General features: G+C 31.7%; 1 protein-coding gene across 1 annotated transcript; it reads right to left on the reverse strand.

Moving 5' to 3' along the window:
* Nucleotides 1-23,949, reverse strand: LOC139482386 (uncharacterized). The gene is made up of 5 exons (XM_071266248.1): nucleotides 23,802-23,949; nucleotides 17,588-18,570; nucleotides 15,560-15,716; nucleotides 14,399-14,425; nucleotides 1-5,040 (listed from the first exon to the last, which is right to left on the reverse strand). The coding sequence occupies exons 2-5, from the start codon at nucleotides 18,566-18,568 to the stop codon at nucleotides 32-34; spliced, it is 6,174 nt and encodes a 2,057-aa protein (XP_071122349.1). The 5' UTR covers nucleotides 18,569-18,570; nucleotides 23,802-23,949; the 3' UTR covers nucleotides 1-31.
* Nucleotides 23,950-24,862: the final 913 nt, after the last annotated feature.

Below are 24,862 nucleotides of genomic sequence, written 5' to 3' on the forward strand. Positions count from 1 at the left end.
TCTAAGAAAATGATGTTATCATTTTACATGGCTATTCTAAGATAACGATGTTATCATTTGCAGTCTCTTCCTCGACTTGATTCAGATCTTCAATGTCTACCTTAGTCAATGAAAATTGAACCTTCCACCATTTATATCGAACTGCCTGTTTCTTGACAGTTTTTAAATCAACTTGTTCTTGGTCTATATTATGTAAAACCCACAAGACAAGTTCTTCATTCATATGATTTTCACATCCTATGTTTAGAGCGGCTTTGACGTTTAGCATGTTATCGTCTACCATCCGCAGTATTGCTTGAACAACATCTATTTCTCCATGGCGACACGCCTCAATAAGGGCGTTCCCGATATCTAACCGTGTGTGTTCGACTTTATCTAATAGCAATATAGCTATTTCGTCCCATCCTTTAACAGCAACAGAATGCATTGCTTTGTAAACAGTGGTGAGAATATGAGGGTCAGCTTGATCCAACAAAAGTTGCGCGATTTCTAGTTCTCCATTGTCACAAGCTGTATTAAATGCAAGAGATAGATCACACAAACTGGTTAAGTCATTATCTACAATAAAAATTGCTACGTCTTTCCAGCCAAATAAACATGCATTTGTCATAATTGTGGCTATATCTATGCTCCTGTGATCAATATTGTGCAATAAAAAGTTAACCACACCTTCTTTATTTGCGCCGACATATGTGTTCTCCGAAAGCGAGGAAAAATCAAAATCGTCTGTCCCAATTTTTGTTATACCCAGCTCAGCTATCTCAAGGTGACCATTTTCTAGCGCATGGAGTGTTGCAATATGCATGTCAGATTTATCAAAATGAAAGTTTTGAAGAAGCAAGCCAAAAATGTTAACCCATCCATTCCGACCTGCCTCCTGTAACAGCATTGGAATATTAAAATGTTGGTAATGAACGTTTTGTAGGAGCCACTCAGCTATATGTAGTTGACCGTATATACAAGCTTCTGTCATTGCTTCTTGCAGTTTGTATTGGCCACAGTGCTTCCAAATTAGGACCATACATTCAAGCCACCCAAATCCACATGATTCAACCATAACATTATCAGCATCTACAAGCTGCATATCAATATTTTCTATTGACCACTTTATGATTTTAAAAGCTCCAAATCGACAAGCGACATTTATGATTTCACCAATATTAAGCCGAGCATGGTCTACCTTTTCAAATATTAATTGGAAAATTTCTATCCAGTCATTTTTACATGTTTCTTCTAAGAGTGTGTATATATGAATTATACTTGGATGGGATTGTTTGATGATCAACATTAAAAGCTGTTTTTTAGTTCTATTTACATGGTCTTTTTTCTGCGCAGGGTCATCCATATCAAGTATACAGGTGACCGCCTGGTCCATGTCGACACGGTTTTTGTCAAAACGTTTAATGAAATGCGTGTGTCCGTCGCTTGTTTCAAAAACAGTTATATTTTTATCACACGTTTCAATTATCCATTGTATAAAATCAGTCCTATAGTATTTACATGCTTCTAATAATACGGCATTCATATCTAAATTTGATTTATTCGCACGATTGTATAACAGTTTTGCATTGCGTAAACAACTGTGATCATTCCGGCACGAAAGAGTTAATGCAGATTGAATATCAAGCATGTTTACACCAGATTGATTCAATAACAACTGTAATGTATCTCCGTTTCCATGTTCAGAAGCACTGAACACTGCAGCATCAATATCATACAATTCCGTGTCAACATCTGTAAGGATCCATTTCACAATTTTAGTATTGTCGTATTTACTTGCATTATTTAGGGCTGCCTTCATATCGAACATACTACGGTCTACGTTTCTCAATAACCATTTACAAACATCTAATGTGTTGCACTGTGCATGGCGACAAGCCTTTATCATTGCCGTTTTATAATCGAAATTTGCTGCTCTGTATTTTTGAAAAAGGTAATCGACAAGTTCAAGATCTCCACGAAAGCAGGCATTGTTCATAACTTTTCTAATATTGAAGGAAAATGAAGATTTATTTTCAAGTAACCACTGAATTGCTGGTGAATGACCAATATGACATACATCATTCATAATACTGTTTAAATCAATGAGTTTTGTGTTATTCTTTTGTAAAAGTAACAAAAGTATCTTTCCATGGTCGCTTTCAAATATTTTAAAACCATGACTAAGCTGTTGATGCCGCAATTTATCTAAGGTAATATCAAGAAGATAAGAAATATTGTCCACTTTTTTTAACAATAGTTCTTCGACAACACTATGACATCCAACATCAACTGCTTTCTCCATCAGAATGTTAACATCGATATAATCTACATAGTATTTCATTATAAGTTGAATAGTTTTCTCGCAATGCGCACCATTGCCCAGTTGTTGTAATGCATCTTTTATTACTTTATCTGTAAAAAATGATTTGTCGATGTCCTGTTTAAACAATAATTCTAAAACATTAAACCAACCTCTCCTAAAGGCCACACCTACAAATTTGCTCAAATTGCTATATCCTACCCCAGTTGCCAGTAATAATTGTTCGACAATTTTCTCACTGTATCTTGTAAAATAACAGGTTTGATGAGACATCAACTTATTCAATGTCGTATCAAGATGATATGAAATATTGTCCACTGTTTTCAACAATAATTCTTCTACAACACTCTGATATCCAAAATCCATTACTTTCTCCATCAGAATATTAATATTAATATAATCTAGATAGTATTTCATTATATGTCGAATAGTTTTCTCACAATGCATACCATTGCCCAATAGTTTCAATATATGTTCCCTTACTTTATCTTTATGAAACGATTTGTCAACGTCATGTTTAAACAATAAATCTAAAACATTAAGCCATCCTCTCTCAGAGGCCACACATACAAGTTGGTTTAAATCGTGATATTTTATCCCAGTTGTCTGTAACAATTGTTCCACAATTTGTTCATTATTTTCTTCATGTTCTCCATGCATGTATATGTATCTCTCCTGTTCATTATAATCAATCAGTATGTCGATTAGTTCTTCTTCATCCAATATTTTATTATCATCCTGCATCACCCGTTGAACTATCTCTATCCCCCTGTAAGTGTACCACATTTGTACTGCTTTGCTGACGTCAAACAATTTTCTGTTTACCTTATTTCGGATATATAGGATCAAGTTAAAGTATTTCTCTGAATCAAAAATTTCAAAAAACAGTTCGTTTTTAAACATGGTATCATAATTTATTAAAGAATTATTGATATTGTCCATCATCCAATCTATTATATGATTTGCTTTATTGAAACAATCTATGCATACGTGCAAGAGTAAATCCGTCATATCAAACTGATCATGATCAAAATTCTGTAATAGTAACGGTATAGATCCGAAACTAGTATCAAGAATGTATTCATACAACAAAATCTCCAATTTGAGTAAGGAATGGTCGGTATTTTTTGCCAACCAAATAATGATTCTTTCATTTTTATCCTCAAATGCACAGCCAAGAGATTCAGATGGGTCTACGACAAAGGTAATGGTTTGGCCTTCAATGGCCATTGATATTAACAATTGATCTTTAGTATGATTTGCAGTCAACTTATTGTCATCAAGTTCTCCTATGTTTTGTAGTAAACATAAAGGAAAGTAATGTGCTACCTCATTATCACATGATTTAAGCATCAGTGAAGTCTCACTTTTATCATTAAAACAAAGAAGCAATTGGTTTATAAAGTCTATATCGTTTTTTACAAATGTGCTGCATTCGAATAGACTAGAACAATGTGGATGACATATTATTGAAATGAAGTGTATAGCAAGATCATAATAATCCTTTTTTTTTATTCTTATAAATATCTCATTTTCTTGTTCAATGTAATTTTGTAGTTTAACTAAATCCATCATCTGGTCGAAACTCAGCAATGGTATAATTGATTTTGTGTTTATCTTACCATACGAAACTAGGACGGCATCCTTTACAGCAGAGTGTTGAAAGTTGTAAGTTCCATCTTTCTTAACCAGATAACAACTTACCACTAGTTCGTCTAAAGCATCTTTTATTTCATGCTCATAAACTTCTGAGTTTTTGTTGCAACATTCTTGAAAAATTTCATTACAAACTTTTACATCAATATTCTTTTCATGTAACAAATAAACAGTTTTGAAATTGAAACCCAGGTAATATTCGTCAATATCATGGGATTTCCCCATTGATAATATACAAATCAATGCTACGTACTTAAGTCCATTGACAGAATCATGTTTACCTTCAATTCTCCATTTCTCAATATCTTTAACTAAAGTATGAGACGGCCATTTAAAGATAGTGGCATCTAACGTAGTATTGTTTCTATGCTCGGTAAATAGTCGACAGCATTCTGGGAATCCAAGAAAAGGGTCTGTTTGTATGATTTCATCTATCATTTCTCTGTTGACAAATACAGAAACTTGATCGGAAACCGTCTGAATAGTCTCTTTATTATCAATTCCAGCCTCATGGAACACCGACTGATTCGTTTTGTCCCCAACCCTCTCAAATATTTTAATTTTGTTTATGTCGCAATAATTTGTAAGAATTTTTTCTTTTTCTACCTTAGTCAGCTTAAATTTTTCTGAATTTAGGTTAATATCAAGCAAATCATGAAATAGTCTGTGAGTTGACAATAACCTATTGCATGCATGTCTCACAGTGTTTCTCATTGTGAAAATTAACTTGACCTTATTAAGTGTAATGTAAGAGTATAAGTGATCAAGAATATGTTTATCGTTAGCAAATTGTTCACAGGTTTTATCAAAAGCATCATCAAAAAGGACAATACTTGTCACATTACATTTAACAATGTCAGATACATAATTAAGTCCTATCAATTTAAACACATCAGAGTCTTTGTGTCTTTCCTTGAACTGTCGCAGTATTTCTAACCCATTTCTACTTTTACCACTGCCTTCTCTGCCAGTCAATACCACAACATTTCTGCTTTCTAATAACTTGATACAGTGTCTAAGTGCTTCTATCTCTACGTATGGGACGTCTTTTTCGTGGATCTCAATTTCAGCAGAAGTTTGATCTAAATAAAGAACGTCACATTTAATATAGTGTAATTTTTCATTATCAAAAACCTCGTCGACCCAAAACTTTAACCTGAAGCGGTATAGACGGACGAACGAACGAACGGATGCACAAACTAGAAAACATAATGCCCATAAATGGGTCATAAAAACTTATTGTTGGAAGTGAAAGTTTATTGTTGAAAGTTAAAGTAGTGATTTGGCAAAAAGGAAAGAGGGGTAGAGATTAGAGGGAGGCAGGACCTTTTTCGGGACGTCTGGGTCGTGTGTTTGTAAGCCCGGGATTTCGGGATTACTCCTTACGGGATCCGGGAATATATTTTTCGATTTCGGGATATGAATTTCTTTAAATTCTGCATCTCGGGATTTCATGTTTTTAAACCCGGGATTTCGGGATCAGGACCCCTCCGACCACCCTCAAATTGGCCTTAGTCGGTCTTAGTCATTTATACAAGATTCATATCCTACCATTGGCATGTTAATAAGGCTCTCAAAAGAAAAAGCACTTATGGATTGTCCTAGAAGCATATTTTATTAGACTAATAATGGTCTATATATAAACAGTTACATTTATTTCATGTTTGAAGCGGTTTAAATTTTTAATTTAATTTGATTTTTACCAAAAGATGCATTGTAGCAAAGAAGAATAATAATTGTGGTCTAAGGCACGAAACACGAAATAATAATTGAATTCAACAGAAAGGAAACAAATATCGGACTTTGGAAAAAGGGAGAGGGCTTTTGATACCTTTTATGAAATTCTCCATACATAATATCTTTTAGAAAAAATCACCCTACAGCAGTTCAAAAGCTGTATATGCCCGCGATTTCGCGGGTGTGTTCTAGTGTATATACAAGTAAGACGTGTAATGATGCACGATATGATTTCGACGATATAGAACAGGAGGTTATATCTGACTCAATCATTAATTATTGTATTACGTTTCTCGAATTAGTAAACTAGTTTCACAATCTTGATGGTATTATATGTTTAAGATCATATAATTTGATCATTGCCAATTACATGTTATGAATCTTCTCTTCAATTTAACTTGTTTGGGTCGAACACCCAACAAGTCTTAAGAAATGAAGAGCAGGATTTATTTCCAATTGGGATTCAATGCATACCTATTGGATAATTGTTCAAATAGAGGACACTTTTTAGAAACAACGCAATATGAAAGTTAATATATAAACGACAGATTGTCATAATATTATATAGATAATTTAGTTGACCTAGACATCGAAAGATTATAACTTTTTAACATTCTCGTCGATTTAGCATCATCTTAATTTAATGTAGAAATCTAGCATATCTTAAAACAAATTCATAAAGTAAACAGCATTCCGTGTTTTTCTTCCGGTAATGAAGCGCTTCCCTCGTCAGGACAAAACTTATCATATCCTATCTATATTAATCAGAATCCAGTACAAATAAGAATTCCAATCTACTGTCAGAAGTTCGGATATTATGCTAGGAGTATTCTAAATCGTACAAACATTTAAGGAGGATCCTATCAATGTTAGACATAATCAAAAACAAGTGTTGTATGATTGTACTGCATGTATTTTTATTCATTATTTTCACTGATGCACTTCAAGTAAAGAAAATCAATTTATTAATACAATTAGCGATACTTTGTAAAAGAAAATCTAGTAAAATACATTTGGATTCATGAAATCCTTTAACATGTTTAAAAAGTTTATAAAAATGTGCAGATTAACCATACTATATCTTCTGCATGAATATTAATTTTGATTTCTTTTATAACAGTATTTCTAAGAATCACCACACGTTTTCCTGTTGTTGTTTTTTTTTTTTTTTTTTTTTTTGCTAGTGTTAGCATTTTGGTTCTGTAACAGAGGGGAAATATATCAGAGGGACATTCAAACTCATAGATCTAAAACAAACTGACAACTCCATGACTAAAAATGAAAAAAACAAAACAAAACTGAAAAATAATAGTACACAATACACAACATAGAAAACTAAGCACTAAGCAACACGAACATCACCAAAAACGGGGGTGATCTCAGGTGCTCTTGGAAAAAAAGACACAAACTGAAAAATAATAATACACAATTCACAACATAGAAAACTAAAGCACTAAGCAACACGAACATCACCAAAAAACGGGAGTGACCTCAGGTGGTCCGGAAAGGTAAGCACATCCTGCTCCACATGTGTCAACAGTCGTGTTGCTAATGTAACTACATAGCCAGTAAATAGTTTAATTCGCGGTAGGTCATATTCGGGAAAAGGGAACAGAGTTGTAGTTTCGACATAGGGAACATTTCCGATATCATCTGTGAAACGTGTATTCTTTAACGGTCAACCAACTCGTGATGCCGTCCATAAAAATTTATAAAGGGATGATTTCAAATTTACCATTTTAAACCATACATGTATATGCAATATCTTCCTCTACAGTAACAGAAAGGGAAGATACAACATGTACAACAATAAAATGTATATAAGATTTAAACTGAATTATATAAAACGTTGTGACATTTTTGAAAACCAACTAAATGTTCTTCAATCTTGTTTTTTCTACCGTATGATTTATGCTTTGTTGCAAAATGCTACGAAATTGCCAATTGCACTGTGAAAACTGGTGCCGTGACCTTTTAACTCTTTAATGTAAACTTGATAAAACATAAACTGCACATCTTATAAATAAGGAGAAAATTTAAATGATAAATATGTAGGACTCTAAAGTGCGATGGGGACTCTAAAATGCGATGGGGACTCTAAAGTGCGATGGTCACGCTAAAGTGCGGTGGTCTACGCTAAAGTGCGATTTCTCCATACGCTAAAGTCCGATGGTCTGCGAAAGTATAGACATATGAAACGTAGATGGATTGTGACGTTAACAGTCGTTTATACAAACTATAAAATGAACACGCCGGAAGACATTGCGTAAATATTATTGATTGTCGGATGAAACGTTAGTTGTACATTGCAGGAAAATATAACATGGATGTATAGTCGCTACAACAAAGGGGTAAATTAAGCTCGGCAAACATCGCTTTTCTCTCTCATTTAAATCAAACAAATAATGTTACATATTCCGACAATTATCGAATATTGTAACTGTAATGTAAAAAAACGATTGTAAGGGGTTGTGTTCCCATTAGTGATAGACTACAACGTGTGAACGTTAAGCTACACACATTATCACAATATTTAATACGCCCGAATTTTCAAAAATTCATTAACAAGACATATAGTATTCTGTGACATCCAAATTACGTTTTAGCAATTATTACGTGGTCGGTCTTTTAGAATCACTTAAGACTACGGTTAAATTATAATGACTTTCACATATGGTATACCTTATAATACTAGATTATACAAAAATACTATTTTTACATTAAGTGTTCTTTAACGCGTTTTATAAAGCCCTCGAACCTATTGGTCCATCTCACTTTAGCGTGATATGCCATCGTACTTTAGCAAACAAACAACCATCGCACTTTAGCGTGAGACACAAACGTACGTTAGCGTACACCATCGCACTTTAGCGTGACCACCGCACTTAAGAGTACCATCGCACTTTAGAGCCCTACAAATGTAACCAGTAAGACAAAATCTACAAATAAGACAAGAATGCCAGTTCAGGTTTTTATCAGAGAAGCGGATGATACCAACAGGATAGTCTGCATAGTTTGATGAAAATCCAAGTTGATTTGAAAAAGTTATAAAAAAAAAAATTAAAGATGCCGATCTGAATTTATATAAGAATTTTTATTTTTACCTATTGTAAAATTAAATTCTTTCATTTCACAGCAATAAATGAAATTACTTAATAAGCATGAATTTTGTAAAATCAATATTGAATTTGTTTAGATGGGCTCAGATTTACACAAGTCAAAACTAAATTTGAAGGTCAAGACAAGTCAAGACAGGTCGAGACTGAGTCGAGTCTAGTCGAGACAGGTCGAGACTAGTCAAGACAGGTCGAGCCTAGGTTAAGACCATTTTAGACTACACTAAGATAATCAAGTACTGATTTAAAGTTATGACCTAGTCGAATACACTTAAGTACAGTTAAGTACAGTCGAGACAATTTCGAGACTTGTCGAGTCAAATATGTGCTCGATTTTACTGGCCGAGCACAAAAACGGGTCCATTCAGACTCTGAGCAGTTTGTAGTGTAACAAGATTTATCTCTCCTGGGATTTAAACACATTGAAATTGAGATTGAATTGTCTCCCTTTGATAACAGCCAGTACCAGATGAAAAGGCTACAAAAGTTTTAACAATAATGATATTAGGTGTAAAAATAGATCAGTCATACAGATAAGTTTTGGTCAAATGATTGTAATCCAAAATCTTGAATCTCATAATATAAACAAAACACTATAATTCAATACACGTGACTGTGTATATTAACATTAAACCAGATGCTCTGCAGGGCGCAGCTTTATACGACCACAGAGGGACCATGAACGGTTGGGGCAAGTATGGACACAACATTCAAGCTGGATTCAGCTCTAAATTTGGATTGTGATTAAATAGTTGACACAGCATAGGTTTCTGACACAGAATGAATGTGGTCTAATAAACTTAAATTTTGTTTTTTGCCTTTGAGCAATTCACAATGCTGTTGAATATTAATCCTTTCAAAAAAATATTTGAAGAAATTTTCTTTTTATTTATGAGATCTGGAACGAGAAAAATTTCTTGCTATTGCACAATATTGTGCAATTAGATATTTCTTGCTATTGCGCAATACTGTGCAATTGAAAATACTTCCTATTGCACAATACTGTGCAATTGAAGATTTCTTGCTATTGCGCAATACTGTGCAAATGAAAATTTCTTGCTATTGCACAATACTGTGCAATTGAAGATTTCTTGCTATTGCTGAATACTGTGCAATTGAAAATTTCTTGCTATTGCACAATACTTAATATAATAATTTTGGATCCTGATTTGGACCAACTTGAAAACTGGGCCAATAATAAAATATCTAAGTATATTTTTAGATTCAGCACATCAAAGAACTCCAAGGATTCAATTTTTGTTAAAATCAAACTAAGTTTAATTTTGGACCCTTTGACCCTTATGTAGACCAATTTGAAATTAAATACAAATTTGGGCCCCTTATTCCTAAACTGTTGGGACCAAAACTTTCAAAATCAATCCAAAACTTCCTTTTATGGTCATAAACCTTGTGATTAAATTTCATTGATTTCTATGTACTTATACTTAAGTTATGGTGCCAAAACCAAGATAATGCTTAATTGGGCTCTTTTTTAGCCCCTTATTCCTAAACAGTTGGAACCAAAACTCCCAAAATCAATCACAACCTTCCTTTTGTGGTCATAAACCTTGTGTTTAAATTTCATAGATTTCTATTAACTTAAACTAAAGTTATAGTGCGGAAACCAAAACGTGATACCAATATACGACCAAAATAATTTTTGCGGTCGTATAAAAATGAGTGAAAACAAAGCTGCATGTTAGTTTTTCTTATTGATGCCATTTTGATGACGCACATTTAGTTCCCTTATCCAAAGCTTTCTCGAACCTGTCGCTGGGCATCACTCCACTGAATGTTCTGTTCAATCACTAGAATTTTCATGCGGTTAACCAATTTTACTAGTAAAAAAGTGATGCATTGAAACCGTCATTATCTTTTAAAATTTTCTTATATGTTACCAGCATACGGACTTTACTTAACTGTTATCTTATCTAAATACGTATGTATTGGCATGATACTAGGGATTCGAACAATTGATGATTATTATTAATATGGAGACTACAGCATTTAAAGAATTATCAAGTAAGTTGATATTAATTCATGAAGAGCTGATAAATATTTCAAAGACTTAAAACATTGATGAATCTAAAATTATTGAAACTCTTAAACGAGAACTGAAAATATCTTTCAATATTATGGATTAGCAGCAAGCCGTCAACTCACAAGAACTTTTGATAAACTCTTCCCAGGATATTTACAATGTAAGAAAATCCATTATCTCATTGTGGAAACGAAAATCAAATGAGAGACAACAAAATTTCTGGAACTTTCTCAAAAGTCAAAATACTGTAATCATTTACGAAACATGGTTGGAAAAAGAAATGCCAATAATTCCAAGAAAGTTTAGACAAAAACCATTGCCAGAGAACCATGAGCACAGAGAACACACTGATGACATTACTATTCGCCGCGAGAATGTTTATTCGTAATTTTGAGGTTGAAATTAAACTATATTAAGCAAACAGATATGAACATAAAAAAATAGATGAAGAAATGTACGAAACTGTTGTTGCAAAATTTAACGCCGAAATCACAGAAAGTATTTAAAATTTGTAAAGATCTGATTGTGAAAAAGTAGAAATTTAATCTGTACAAATCTGAGAACAGATACAGCGATGGCTTGAAGAATACGAAGATTATTTCGGTGATTTATTCGTTACTGAAGAAAACACACAGTTTGATAACGCATATAGAAAGAAAACCTTTCCACGGAAAGCAATGAAAGTACAAAGAAATTATCCCGGAACTTCACACAATACCGACAATAACCTAACAAACCAAGTAGTAGTATCACATAATCCGCGCACAAATTTCCAGCCCCGAAATAAACCAAAATATCAACAAAATCAAAAGCATTATTCTAAACAAACTACAAATGTGAATCAGAATAACTATAATTTGAGATTACGAAGAAATCCTGCACCAGATAAAAGACAACAAAATGTTGTAAATGATAATGGTACTACATACATAGGAAAAAAACAAACAGAATAATTTTTTAGGACAATGCAGGATGAACAACAAAGGGGAGGGACAACAGACCGCAGTTTACGGAACCAAATTCAATCATCAGGTAACACGACTTATGAGGAGACGTTCCCGAAGGAAATAGCCTAACAAACACGGAAAAATCTCCCTAGAATCATAAACCTGTCGCAAAGAAAATTACAATTAAGGGAAATAAATCTTTTAAAAAGAGGATTTAAATTTAAACCAACTTATAATGACGATAAAACACAACTTGGAGCCGACATTGATGAACTTGGCAGAAGATTGAGGATAAATTATATTTTTTGTGAGGATAATGGAGAAAACGAAGAATAAGAAAATAAACCACTGGTAAAAATAAATCAGACTGGATTCAAAAACCAACAAAAGATAAAGATTTTGAAGAAACAATTAAAACATTAAAAACAAATTCACCTACAAGCAATAAAAATGTCAAGGACAATTTAAACTACGAGAATAAAACAGCTTTGCAGAATTTAAAATCAGATAAATCAATAATAAGAAAAGAACAGGATAAAGTTTATGTAGTTGTAATCATGGATCGTGAGTATTACACAGATAATATTTTAAACATGTTACAAGATGAAATGTCTTATGAGGTGACAGAGAAAAAATTGGACCGACAAACAAGTACAATGATATCAAAATTACTAAAGAAACATAAGACGGAATGTTTTGAAGAAGAGTTAGATAACATTTCAAATTCTACATTTTCAGAAAGCTTTTTTGTCGTGAAGTTCCAAGTTTTATACGAGACGATTTGGAATTTTTAAATCATCTACCAAACACTGTAAACCCGAAATCAGAACTCATTACTTTTGATATTGTCAGCCTATACACAAATATCCCTCATGAATTAGGAATTACAGCTGTAAAATATTGTTTAGAAAATACGGAAAACGTTATTGAAAACAGATTAACAAAATAATTTATCCTTGCATCTTTGTATACTGGAAAGATTTTTTTTTTAACTTTAACGGCACATTTCAGAAAAAAACCCAGCTATGGGTACTAAAATGGCGCCTTTATATGCCACTTGGTACTTGGATATTTGGAACAATTATTATACGAAAAAATGAGTCATACGGAAATGAATTTGCCATTTCCTTACGTCAAAACTGGAAACGATTTCTTGACGCTTGTTTTCTAAGCTGGAATTTGGATATATCTGTCTCAGATTTTCATTCTGATTTCAATTCTTTAAATCCACGTATTCATTTCACTATTAACAGAAATATCAGGGAAATATAAAAACAAAGATATGGTATGATTGCCAATGAGACAACTATCCACAAAAGACTAAAATGACACAGACATTAACAACTAAAGGTCACCGTACGGCCTTTAACAATGAGCAAAGCCCATACCGCATAGTGAGCTATAAAAGGCCCCGATAAGACAATGTAAAACAATTCAAACGAGAAAACTAACGGCCTTATTTATGTAAAAAAATGAATGCCGATTTTGGATATGTTAGTAATTATAACGGAAGACAATGAAATTGTCACAGATATCTTCTCTAAAGACACTGATACACATATGTATTTAAAATTTTATTCAAACCATCCAAAACATGTAAAATTATTATACCTTTTAATCTAGCGCCAAGAATAATTACTATTACAAGTACAAACATATTACCTAATAAAAAACTGGAAGAATTAAAAGCGTATTTTAAGAAGCAACAATACCCGGAACAAGTAATAAATTACGAAATTCAAAAGTACCAAATGTTACAAAATCACGGCAATCCGAAACTACCGAGGAATCATCGAACAATTTAAACAAAATTATTCCGTTTGTTATAATCCGCGAGATTATTACATGTTTAGTTTCATGCTACAAATTGAAACAAATTTACACAAAAGTGTAAGAATGGACAAAGTCTTACAAAAAAAGAAAATTATCAACAGCAAAAGACAGTCGAAAAGTCTGAAACGACATTTAACATCTTCGAAATTTGACTTTAATGAATCTGTGCCAATTGTAAAAAAATGTAACGATAAACGATGTATGACTTGTCCAAATATAATAGAAGAAAGTTCAATTTATTTCAAAAATGGGAAGCACTTTACTGTTAAGCAAAATATGTCTTGTAAACGTCATCTATTCTCTCATTTGTTCAAATTGTGTAGAATTCGATGTTGGAGAGACGAAAAATGATCTGCGGACTAGAATGACTTTACATAGACAGCAAACCAACCATGAAGATTTAACACTCATCAGGTCAAAGGACTATTTCCATCGTTGTTCTAATGGAAGATTTCAAATATTTCCATTGTATATGGTCAATCATCAAAATGGTTTTCTCCAAGTCACATTACCTGAAGATCTGCGAAAGCAGTGAAAGTACTAGTAAAAAAAGATGTATTGAAACCGTTATTATCTTTTAATAATTTTCTTGTATGTTACCAGCTATGGACTTTACTTAACTTGTTCTTATATATATAAAAAAATCACATTTAAATCGGGCATTGTTTCTGTTAGCGCTTTCCGTTCATAACTCATAATCCACTTAATTACCAGACCTTAAATTTTCTATTTATAAATAAATGTCATATGCATATAATAAACTTACCTATAAGTCTTTGTCTTTTTGATCGGTCTACAAGCAAAGCAAAAGAAAGAATTGCTATATTTAGATAACTGACATATAATATAAAACATATAGGCAAACTATCAATAGATACATATTCAAACTAATATTATCATAAAGCAACACTGACTGATAACAAAAAAAAAAACCACATTGTCCGATTTGAGACAAACATGTATGATTTTTCCTACGCTTTAGAATTGCAAATTCACTATGATATTCTCTGATAATGACATGAGTTGCATGGTTGATTTGGTGTCTTACACACTCAAATTTTGAACTTGAAGAATGACGCCGTAGGAAAAAATCAATTCTGCTATCAAAAATATTTTCATTCAAAATAAAACCGCTTGAAAACAGAACGTTAATTTATCTGTTCACATAACGTTAATTAATACGTCATTGGAATGCGACTGCAATATACTTTGTGAGGTCATGAAAGTTTATACAGCAATAATAAAAAGCAATATACAAAAGTAGACCGGCTGCGGACGTAGCTTTACAGTGATATTTGTATAATCTACACATGCAGGCTGTTTGGCTGTTATTGTTTGATAAGACATCGAATTCCAGGATACATTAATGTGAGGGGCATTGATGTTTTGCAATAAAGCAGTTTGTTATATATGCATTCGCATATTTGATAATATGGCTACCAGTTGCATATAATATAACTCAATGGGTTTAAAATTTAAAACAAAATGCATATCCTTTAACAGAATTTTGGAATATTACTCATTACTGTATGAATGTTCAGTTTACCAGAAGCGTTACTTGGTGTAGTAATACCCTTCGAATAACAATATATCCATTTAAGTTGATAAAATACAACGCTTTTACAGAATTTAACACTTCGTTAAACATGTTAAATATTGAATAAAAAGAGATACAATGAATTGATGGGAAAGAAACAAAACAAAATATATATACGAAGATACGATTTTCTACAATTACCCAGTGTCAAGTATATATCCAAAATTCATAATTGATTTGCATTAGACATGTTAGACAAAAATGAACAAATAATAAAAATTAAAACAACTGAAAAAAAAATAGCTAGAAAGAAGCGTAGTCTTCTTGATACTTAAATAGTGAGTATAAAAGATTAGTATGGTAAGAAAAAAATATAAAAAATATTCCTACCTTTGATAATTTTACTTAGGTCCTTTACCTCCTCTGTGATTGCAGCTACTGAAGTCTCTAGTGCATCTACTCGTTCTTCAATCCTTCTTATCTTGCTTGATTTGTCTACAAGTCTTGGAATGGATTGTCTAGTGGTTCTGTGTTGGAGATTCACATTCTAAAAGTTAAATCGAAATAATGTAAATATATATTTGAAGAATTCTTAAAATCATGATTTTAGTCCAAATTGAAATATTTTTTTATTTGTTTATGTCGTGCGTCCAAAGTGCTTAGTTAGATATACCTTATTACGAAGACTCAACCGAAAGCATTTGAAAAAACAAGGATGTCTTAAACCTATTAACCCAAATGGGAAAATTGAAAGTTAAAATTATCATATGTTCATCTGTTCAACGGATGGTAATGCAGTTATAAGTCAGTTGAATATTTGCTTGGAATCTTGTGCGTTATGTTTATAATTCTGATCTAACAGGTTAAATCTCTACTAGGGAATGGTGTTTTGACATAAAATGATCACATTTAACAAGTTTCCAGTTAACGATTTCTGATAAAACAGTTATAGCATATTTTAACATTTAAAGTTTAAGGTTTTAACAGTTCTTTAACCAAAAATACAAAACAAATCATCGGATAACGAAATGCAAAGTACTGCGTATGTTTCCCTCAAGTTAAATTAACGTTCATATAAAAATAAACACGAACAATGATACATATTATTAAGTTCGTGTATTACCTATTGCTTCTTTTATACTTTTTGTAATTTGTTAAATATATACATTTTTTATGACAACCTAAAGTCCGATTCCGTTATGAGTCGATTCGGTGAAAATGCATTTGACAGTTAATTGCTGAAAGCATAAGGCGAATTAAAATCGAAACACATCTCAATTTTGAATACGATTCAGTTTTGGTTGATTATTTCAATATAGACAACCCATATAGAATATCGGAACAATAACGTTGATAAGAAAATTAATCAGATGAAAAGAAATAACGATATCAGAATTTATATCATATAAACATGAGTGAACTTTTTCAACATTGGCTAGAGGTATAGGGGTAGGCTGACATCTCAAAACATGTTTAACCTCGCCGCATTTTTGCGCCTATCCCCAGTTGGAAGCCTCAAGCCTTTGATATTCTTGTATCATTTTTAATTATAGTTTCTTGTGTATAATTTGCAGTTTAGAATGACGCCCATTATCACTGAACTAATATACATTTTGTGTAGGGGGCAGCTAAAGGACTCCTCCAGGTGCGAGAGTTCCTTGCTGCATTGAAGACCCATTGCTCTATGGTGGGGTTGTTGTCTCTTTGACACATTTCCAATTTCCATTCTCAATTTTATTGATTTGTCAATCAAGACACACCATATAGAATATCGAAACAATAACTTTGATAAGAAAATTAATCAGATAAAAAGAAATAACGATATCAGAATTTATATCATATAGACATAAGTGAACTTGATTTGTCGATATTGCACCTTTGTGGTGATTATCGATGATACGTTGACAATAGCACAATGATATAACCCCATTCAAACATCAAGTTATGAGGGAAAAGTTAAATGACGATATCGAAACCACAGAAAAAGAAAAATCATATTGAAATTCATATTGTTCATATCGAATCCATATCGGCCATTTTACAATATTTAAAGCATAAGTCTTCATAAACAACTGAGCACAAACAACTACAATTAAGAAGTCGGTATCGTCGATACTACAACTTAAAGAGAAAATGATACATGAATGCAGACTACCTTAATTATGAGAACACATGCATACGGTAATACATTTTCAATATACGATTAAGTCACGATTTCAACAATAACATCTTTTTTTAATAACTATAAGAAAAAAACTTATCATTATCTATATATTTTCTATATAGTAAAATTATTGATATCTTGGTTATTGATAATGATAAATAATGTCGATGACGTTGACGACAACATCTGAAACATTTATTGATCTTGACATTGTATTTACTGCTTCAACGCTCGAACATTGAAATAAACTATACCTTGTTGATTGCTTCCATGTTTTTATGAAGTAGTTTTTCATATTTTCTTAACATGTTCAAAGATAATGGTTTCAAGTGAAGATCTCTCAAAATATTTTTCACGTGAGTTTCCTTTCCACAAACACGAGATATTCCAAGAAGATGGGGTTCAATATCCTTTAAAAACAGTCTAAAGTCACTATCTGATATCTTTGCCTCTGGTGCATGAGCAAATCGCAAACTTCGTTGTTCAACTAGGAAATGTACAGCTTTACTAATATGGCTGCACTTCTGAAGGATAAATCGCTGAATTTCTAGATTAATGTTTTGTGTAGCAATACCAGGTGTAGCTCCAACGGAACAAACACTTGACGATCCTGTTGACATTCTTTTTCTATCATTTTCACAGGGCGACAATCGGGAGCTGAACATACTCTTCCATTCATGTTCAGTGATTATAGATCTATCACATGGAAAAATGAATCCAGATGGACACTGACAACAGTTTTGGTTATTTTTCCAGAGATGGTAAATGATATGCTTGTTTGAATTGAGAAATTGTTCTAATGTTTGATCCTGCGAGGTTAAACAGGTGAACCAAAACACATCCAAACAACAATTCACCAACAAACATCGTGCAAGTGAAAGATCTAACACTTGCGAAGTGATACCAACTTTCGCATAACTGCAGCAGAAGTCGTTACGGCCCGTTCCTTTGTGCGAAGGTAGCTTGTTGTATTTATCAAACAATAACTCCAACTGAGGAGGAATTATTATTCGTTTCCTTTTTGTTGGTGGCGTTTGACATTGACAACATCGAAAGTCATAACATAAATGGTAGATTTCATGCTTGTTCTTGTTGAGGAATTCTTCGAATGTAAGATGTTTGTTTTTTAGATTGAGTTCAATTAGATCTTGTAATGCCTCTTTCGTATGATCAACTATCAGAATTGCGTATCTCAAGAAGTTTTCCTGCTCTTTAGCCAATGTCGACAAAGCCATATCTGAAATGAAATAAATTGAGCAAAATCAGTTAAAGCTGAGCTTAAGATAAAGTGTATTTAGTCAGTCTCGAACAATTGCACCGCACATTTTCTCAAGCTACAGGTCTGACAAAATGACACATGTTGTATGGATTATACAGGAAAAAAACATCATTATGTGATTAGAATCCAACCTTAATAATATAATTGAAAAATAATATACGAAAATGCTTTGAGAAAATCAAAAGACACATAGGGTCACCATACGTTTGTCCTGCTAAAATACAAAACAGGCAAATTCCATGTGCATTCCTTCAGACAATATCCTGTTAGAGTTACATCCCCTTAAAATGCTTAGTTAAAAACATTTAAAATCAACATCAAATAATCTACACTTGTAAAAATATCAATATTTATAAGTTATAAATTAGAAATTCAAATTAGTTATCTGCATTCCTGCATCAAATTTTGCTTAGTACTTGATTGAAAATCTTGTTCTCTTTTTTTACAATCCAAGGTGGCAAAAGACACCAATACCACCTTAATGACTTTGTTGAACGCTTTGTCAATTGGTGACTCGATACATCTTTATATTTTGTATATACATGAAGTTTTTTTTATCAATATGCAGCAGAGATTTAAAATATTTTATATTTTAATATCACAAGCATTTAAACGCAGTTATTTCGATAAATATTGAACATAAAACATCGTGTATTTGAATGTATTTTTCTATAAAATACAGTTAAACAAATAATATCTTTTAAATGTAAATATAGCTGATCGTGAAAGACCATAATAAGTTACTGTAGTGAATGTCGTTAAAACCCACTCTCTGCATTTGAAATGTATCATTGTATTTAGAGAAAAAACTTTTGAGCAGTATCGTTATTGGCATTATTTTATCATTGTTTATCTCTATTATCAATGATTATATCATAAAAATGTGCACTATATTTCTCACTGCATATGTTAGTCTGTATAAATTGTATTTCTCAGTGCTGATATTTTTTAATCTTCTTTATTCGTCATAATTTTAAGTCATCGATCAGGAGATACATACCTATAAAGTAAACATATAAATGTTGTGCCTTATTGCAAACAATATCAAAACAGTTAGTCGTTTAAAATCTGGTTAGTCAACCTCATACAATGTGTGATGTACTATAGTTCCTACAGACATTTAATTTAATTAGTGTTTACAATGTTATTGCATCATGAGTTGACAATATGGAATAAATACAAGTTTGAATTATAGGTTGACAGCCAATACTTGTCTATGAATGCCAAAACGAAATATCTAATCATATTGTTCCGTACATATTGTAGTCATATTCCTAAAAATAGATCTTTCTCATGTCTAGTGGTACATTTAAATCTAGCCTTTTCATATATCTTGTTACAAAAAAAAAAACGGTATCTAAACTGTTAAAATTTAGGTTTATCAATTTACTAGTAGATTTATCTACATCGTCAAGCCTACGTATACTAAATAGTAGATATATTGGTGATATAATGGGGGAATTCACTTGTATGACAAGCAATGGTTCAAGTATTGTAGAGTTAAAACTATGCTATTGTAAGTGAAAGTCTCCTTTCCTTGGTTGAATATTTTAAAACTCATGAGTTTAATTATTTATCAGATCATTTAAAAATTGAGCTTTTCTTGAAATATATACAAAGTGAATATAATTTTGATATCTTTGAAAATTCGAATTGGTCCAGCTCTGAATCATATAAGTGGGATTTACAAAAATCAAAACTAAATTGGCTTGACAATTTATCAGATGAAACTGTTTTCAACAATATTTTAAACTTTGAAATGCAAAACTCTAATCAGTAATGATCCAAGAGGTGTTGATGAAGAAACAAAAAAACTAACTGCTATTTTATATAATTTAGCTGAAAATTCATGTGTTATTACAAGAAAAAACTTTAAGAAAATAAAACAAAACAAAAAAAAAACCAATCAAACCTTTAAACAAACTTATTAGTAAGGGTTATCGTACCAATGTTGTAATTAGATATCGGAATATAGTTTAACTGGCACTACTATTGATTTTGTACTTAGCAGATTAAAACATAACTAAATTTATATTTTCTTTTATGAATAAAATTGTTTGAATTATAGGTTGAAAACCAATACTTGTCTATGAACGCCAAAACGACTTATCTAATCATATTGTTCCATACATACCGTAGTCCTATTCCTAAAAAGATCTTTCTCATGTCTAGTGGTACATTTAAATCAAGCTTTTTCATATTTCTTGTTACAAAACAAACAGTGTTTAAACTGCTAGTATTAAAATGTAGGTATTCAATTGTAAGTACACTAATATATACGTGTTGTTAAACATTGTTGTAATAATAAGTAATGGCATTTGAAATGTATATGATAAGTGTTTACAAAATGAAAAATAAAAATACACTTCCTTAAAAAAAAATGTTTCCGAAAGAGTTATCAAATTTATTTGTCATTACATTTTCAATGCCTTTCAACTTTGTATCTTATTTGGCCTTTTTTAGGTGTAATACAACCAATTAATAGTACATCACATCCGGTTGCAAACGAGAATAGGTTCATCAACATATATCTTGGGCATTTCAATGCGCTTTTTTTATTTGGGGTTTCTATAGAATATTTTGGAAATTTCAGGTTACATAGTTACTAACGCTTGTACATAGGTCAAAAAAGGGGAACATTTGATTGGTTAACTTCCAGTAATGGTTATTTTCTTATATGATATGCAATGTTATGTGATTTTATTTTTAAGTAGTACTTGACAGGATTAAACTTTACTCATGCCAACTATTTCTTTATTTGAAACAAATATAAATTCTGCACCATTTTTGGAAAAGTGCAAATTTAACAAAGACTAATAGGGGAAATCAATGGTGGTATTACACATTTAGATTCGAGCGTCAGTGATGAATCCTTTGTTGACGAAACGCGCGTCTGGCGCAAATACTTAAGTTTCAATCCTGCTATCTACTATGAGCTTATTTTATACCAGGCAACATAGGTCTTTATACGACTCTGCTTGGTGCAGGTTCACAATATAGTTTATTATTTAAATGCAGCAAATCAATATATTTTAGGGTTAACAATTACTGATGAATGCTATGATATTTAGTTTTGAATCTGAACAAAAAGAGTCGTGTATTACACGTTGTCTGGTATAAAAACCAGATATCAATTATCTCACTTACTGTTTAGCAGTAAACATATATGTATGATCATGTGTGATGATATATATTGAACAACATATTCTAGTAGTTAGTTGATTGTTTGATTTCGAAACATTTTGCTTAAAAAGAAACCGATGAATAAATTTACTAATGAATAGTCCTGCGTAAGTCATCAGAAGTGAAATTAGAAAACACATATAACTATATATGCGGTATCTTTTATTACAAGAAGTTCATGCTTGCTATTGAAGTCATCTAGCTTTCAATTAATTGTTATTTTATAAGGTATTGCAGACGTTAAACCTAATTGAAATGTTAATGTAAGAAGCGTACACAGATATTATAAGCATGAGATTATATCTTGCAACCCTATACATGATTAACAAAACAGCTAACTTAATCATACGACTGAAAATAGATCCTAGTAATGTCTATTTAATATAAAGTTTCGTCAATATAGCTTTGATAAAATGGTATTTAAACTTTTCAAAAGTAGGTTCTAAGTTCACTTCGTTGTATATGTGTTATATGTGTTATATGAGTCGATGTTAATAAGTGAGGACATACAGTTGAAATCTTCAGCTGACATTGGAATAATTAAAAGTAAAATTATAAGAAAAAAAAAAAAAAAAAAAAAAAACAGTTGCAGTACATTCTTTAAAATAAGATAAGTTTAATGTTTCTGCCAAGGGCTATCATAGATTATAGGCTCATAAGTGCGCTTCTTTGTCCGACACTTCGTGATGAAGTTTCAACTTCTGGGTAACAAAAACACCTACCAGCGATTCTTTTAATAAATCAAAATATCAAATAGTTTTGTAACTACAAGTAAATTGACGCGTTGACAAGGGGTAACAATCAAATCCATTCAATAGCAGCTAGTAAGAATGTCGGAAAATTAAATTAAATAAAAAGTAAAAAAAATAAATAAAAAAAATACCGAACTTCATTTACAATTTACGACAACTGTTCATCTACAATACTGCTATTCCATGCGTGACAAATGTCACTACTTCATATGTGAAGGCATACTTTCATTATGAGAGAATGAAATCGATAGACTGCACCAATCCCTTATCGAATAAACTAATAAAACAAACAACAAAATAAATATAGTGTATATAAGCTTAAACCAATATGAAAAACCAACCATGGTGATATTTCTTAACTAAATGTCTCAGCTGAAATTGAAGAATGTTATGAAAACTAACTTATTTTCGTGATTTTTTGTTGTTGCGTCGAACCCTTGGTTGCTGAGTTTGCTGTATTTTTGGGATATCTTCTTTATTGGTTTTTTCATATTTAAAGTAGGCAATAGTAGTATACCACTGTTCAGTAGTCATAAATTGATTTAACTGAGTCAAATCTAGATCACAAACCAAAACAAATAAATACATTAATTTTGAGTGGAAAACAACACACAAATACTGAACTGCTTTTCAAAAGCCAACATGCATTGAAATAGACTAATTGATAACAACTGTAATTTTCCCGATGGGTTAAAAAGTAAAAAAAAATCGAATCATGTTATTTCGTGATCTTTCACAACAGTTTTCTGAAGAAATTGGTTGCTAAAAGCAGTAGTTTTGAAAGGTTTTTTTCCTAGAAAAATACTTAAATTCAAATTAAGTTTACAATTTAATGCTTCAAATTCTATAATTCGTTGAATTTATTTTTTTATTTTCTAAAGCTGCAAAACTCGTGGATCTGCAATAAAAGAGGAACGAAAGATACCAGAGGGACAGTCAAACTCATAAATCGAAAAAAAAAAACTGACAACGCCATGGCTAAAAATGAAAAGGACAAACAGACAAACAATAGTACACATGACACAACATAAAAAAATTAAAAGAAAAAACGACACGAACCCCAAAACTTTAGTTTTCTATGTTAGATCATGTGTACTATCGTTTGTCTGTTTGTCCTTTTCATTTTTAGCCATGGTGTTGTTAGTTTATTTCGATTTATGAGTTTGACTGTCCCTCTGGTATCTTTCGTCCCTCTTTTGAAGTACTGGTAAATTGATTAATCATCACAAAACAAACTAGGTAAAAAGGGCTTACCTTTCTTTTTGGCCTTGTCTTTTGTTGATATTACATTTCAATCTGGATTCCAGAAGGATCTTTATATGCCACCCAACTCGTATTATTTTCTTTTCTGTCTTGTTCCTGTGAACGGTTTATTTCTTAATATATATCCTTGTAATTGTTTATTTTTATAACTGGGTTTTCCTTATTATGGTCCGACTTTAGTTATAAATAGATTTAGTTTTTAAAAAATCTACAATTATTTATTACCAATTTTATTTCAACTGATCGGGCGGAGCTTATGTTTTAATTTGCATAAGGACAGTCTATTTCAAGATGTGTGTGATAAGGATGATTGCCATTATAATTATTATTGAATTCTAATTACCTATTAGTGTCACCAAACACATATACAAAAGAACTGAGTGTATTATTTGGGACGAATAACTAGACACTTCATTGATGAGTTTCTCCCAAAACCCATATCTATAGATGGACTGGTCTTAAAAACCGAGCTTCTTAAACCCCGCCCAGTCAAGTGAAATAAATTAAGTAAAAATTGTCTGACAAATGATAAAAAATACAGATAAAAAAGGCAATTAATTAACCATTGCAAAAAGCCATTTAGATAATAAAACATGTAAGTTGCCTTTAAATATTAAGAAATTATAGGGTATAATTGACAATTGACTTGGTACGAATTGTCTAAAACTGGAACGAACTGGTTTGGAACGAATCGGACTTGGAACGAATTGACTAGCATTCTTTAATCATACAGAGTATATTTTTCTCTATAAATATAATATCTACATTTGTATTCATAGTATTCAAATAAAAAACAAAATATTATTAACTGTTTAACTGTTGGTAAAATCCCCAGCCACGCATATAATAACTTATTTTGTCCTGAATGCTAGAACATGTTACAGTTTCTAATCAAGTCTATAATGGATAGCCCGAAATTTTTGTATAACATAATATTATTTCTTAACAATGTGTGTTCCAAGTTGTGAAGTTGAAATTATCCCTTCGTAAATTTTATGGACGCCATCACGAGTTGGTTGACCGTTATGGAATATATGTTACACAAGACGGCA

The sequence above is a fragment of the Mytilus edulis genome, chromosome 7, assembly GCF_963676685.1.
Source record: "Mytilus edulis chromosome 7, xbMytEdul2.2, whole genome shotgun sequence".
NCBI classification, from domain to species: Eukaryota; Metazoa; Mollusca; class Bivalvia; order Mytilida; family Mytilidae; genus Mytilus; species Mytilus edulis.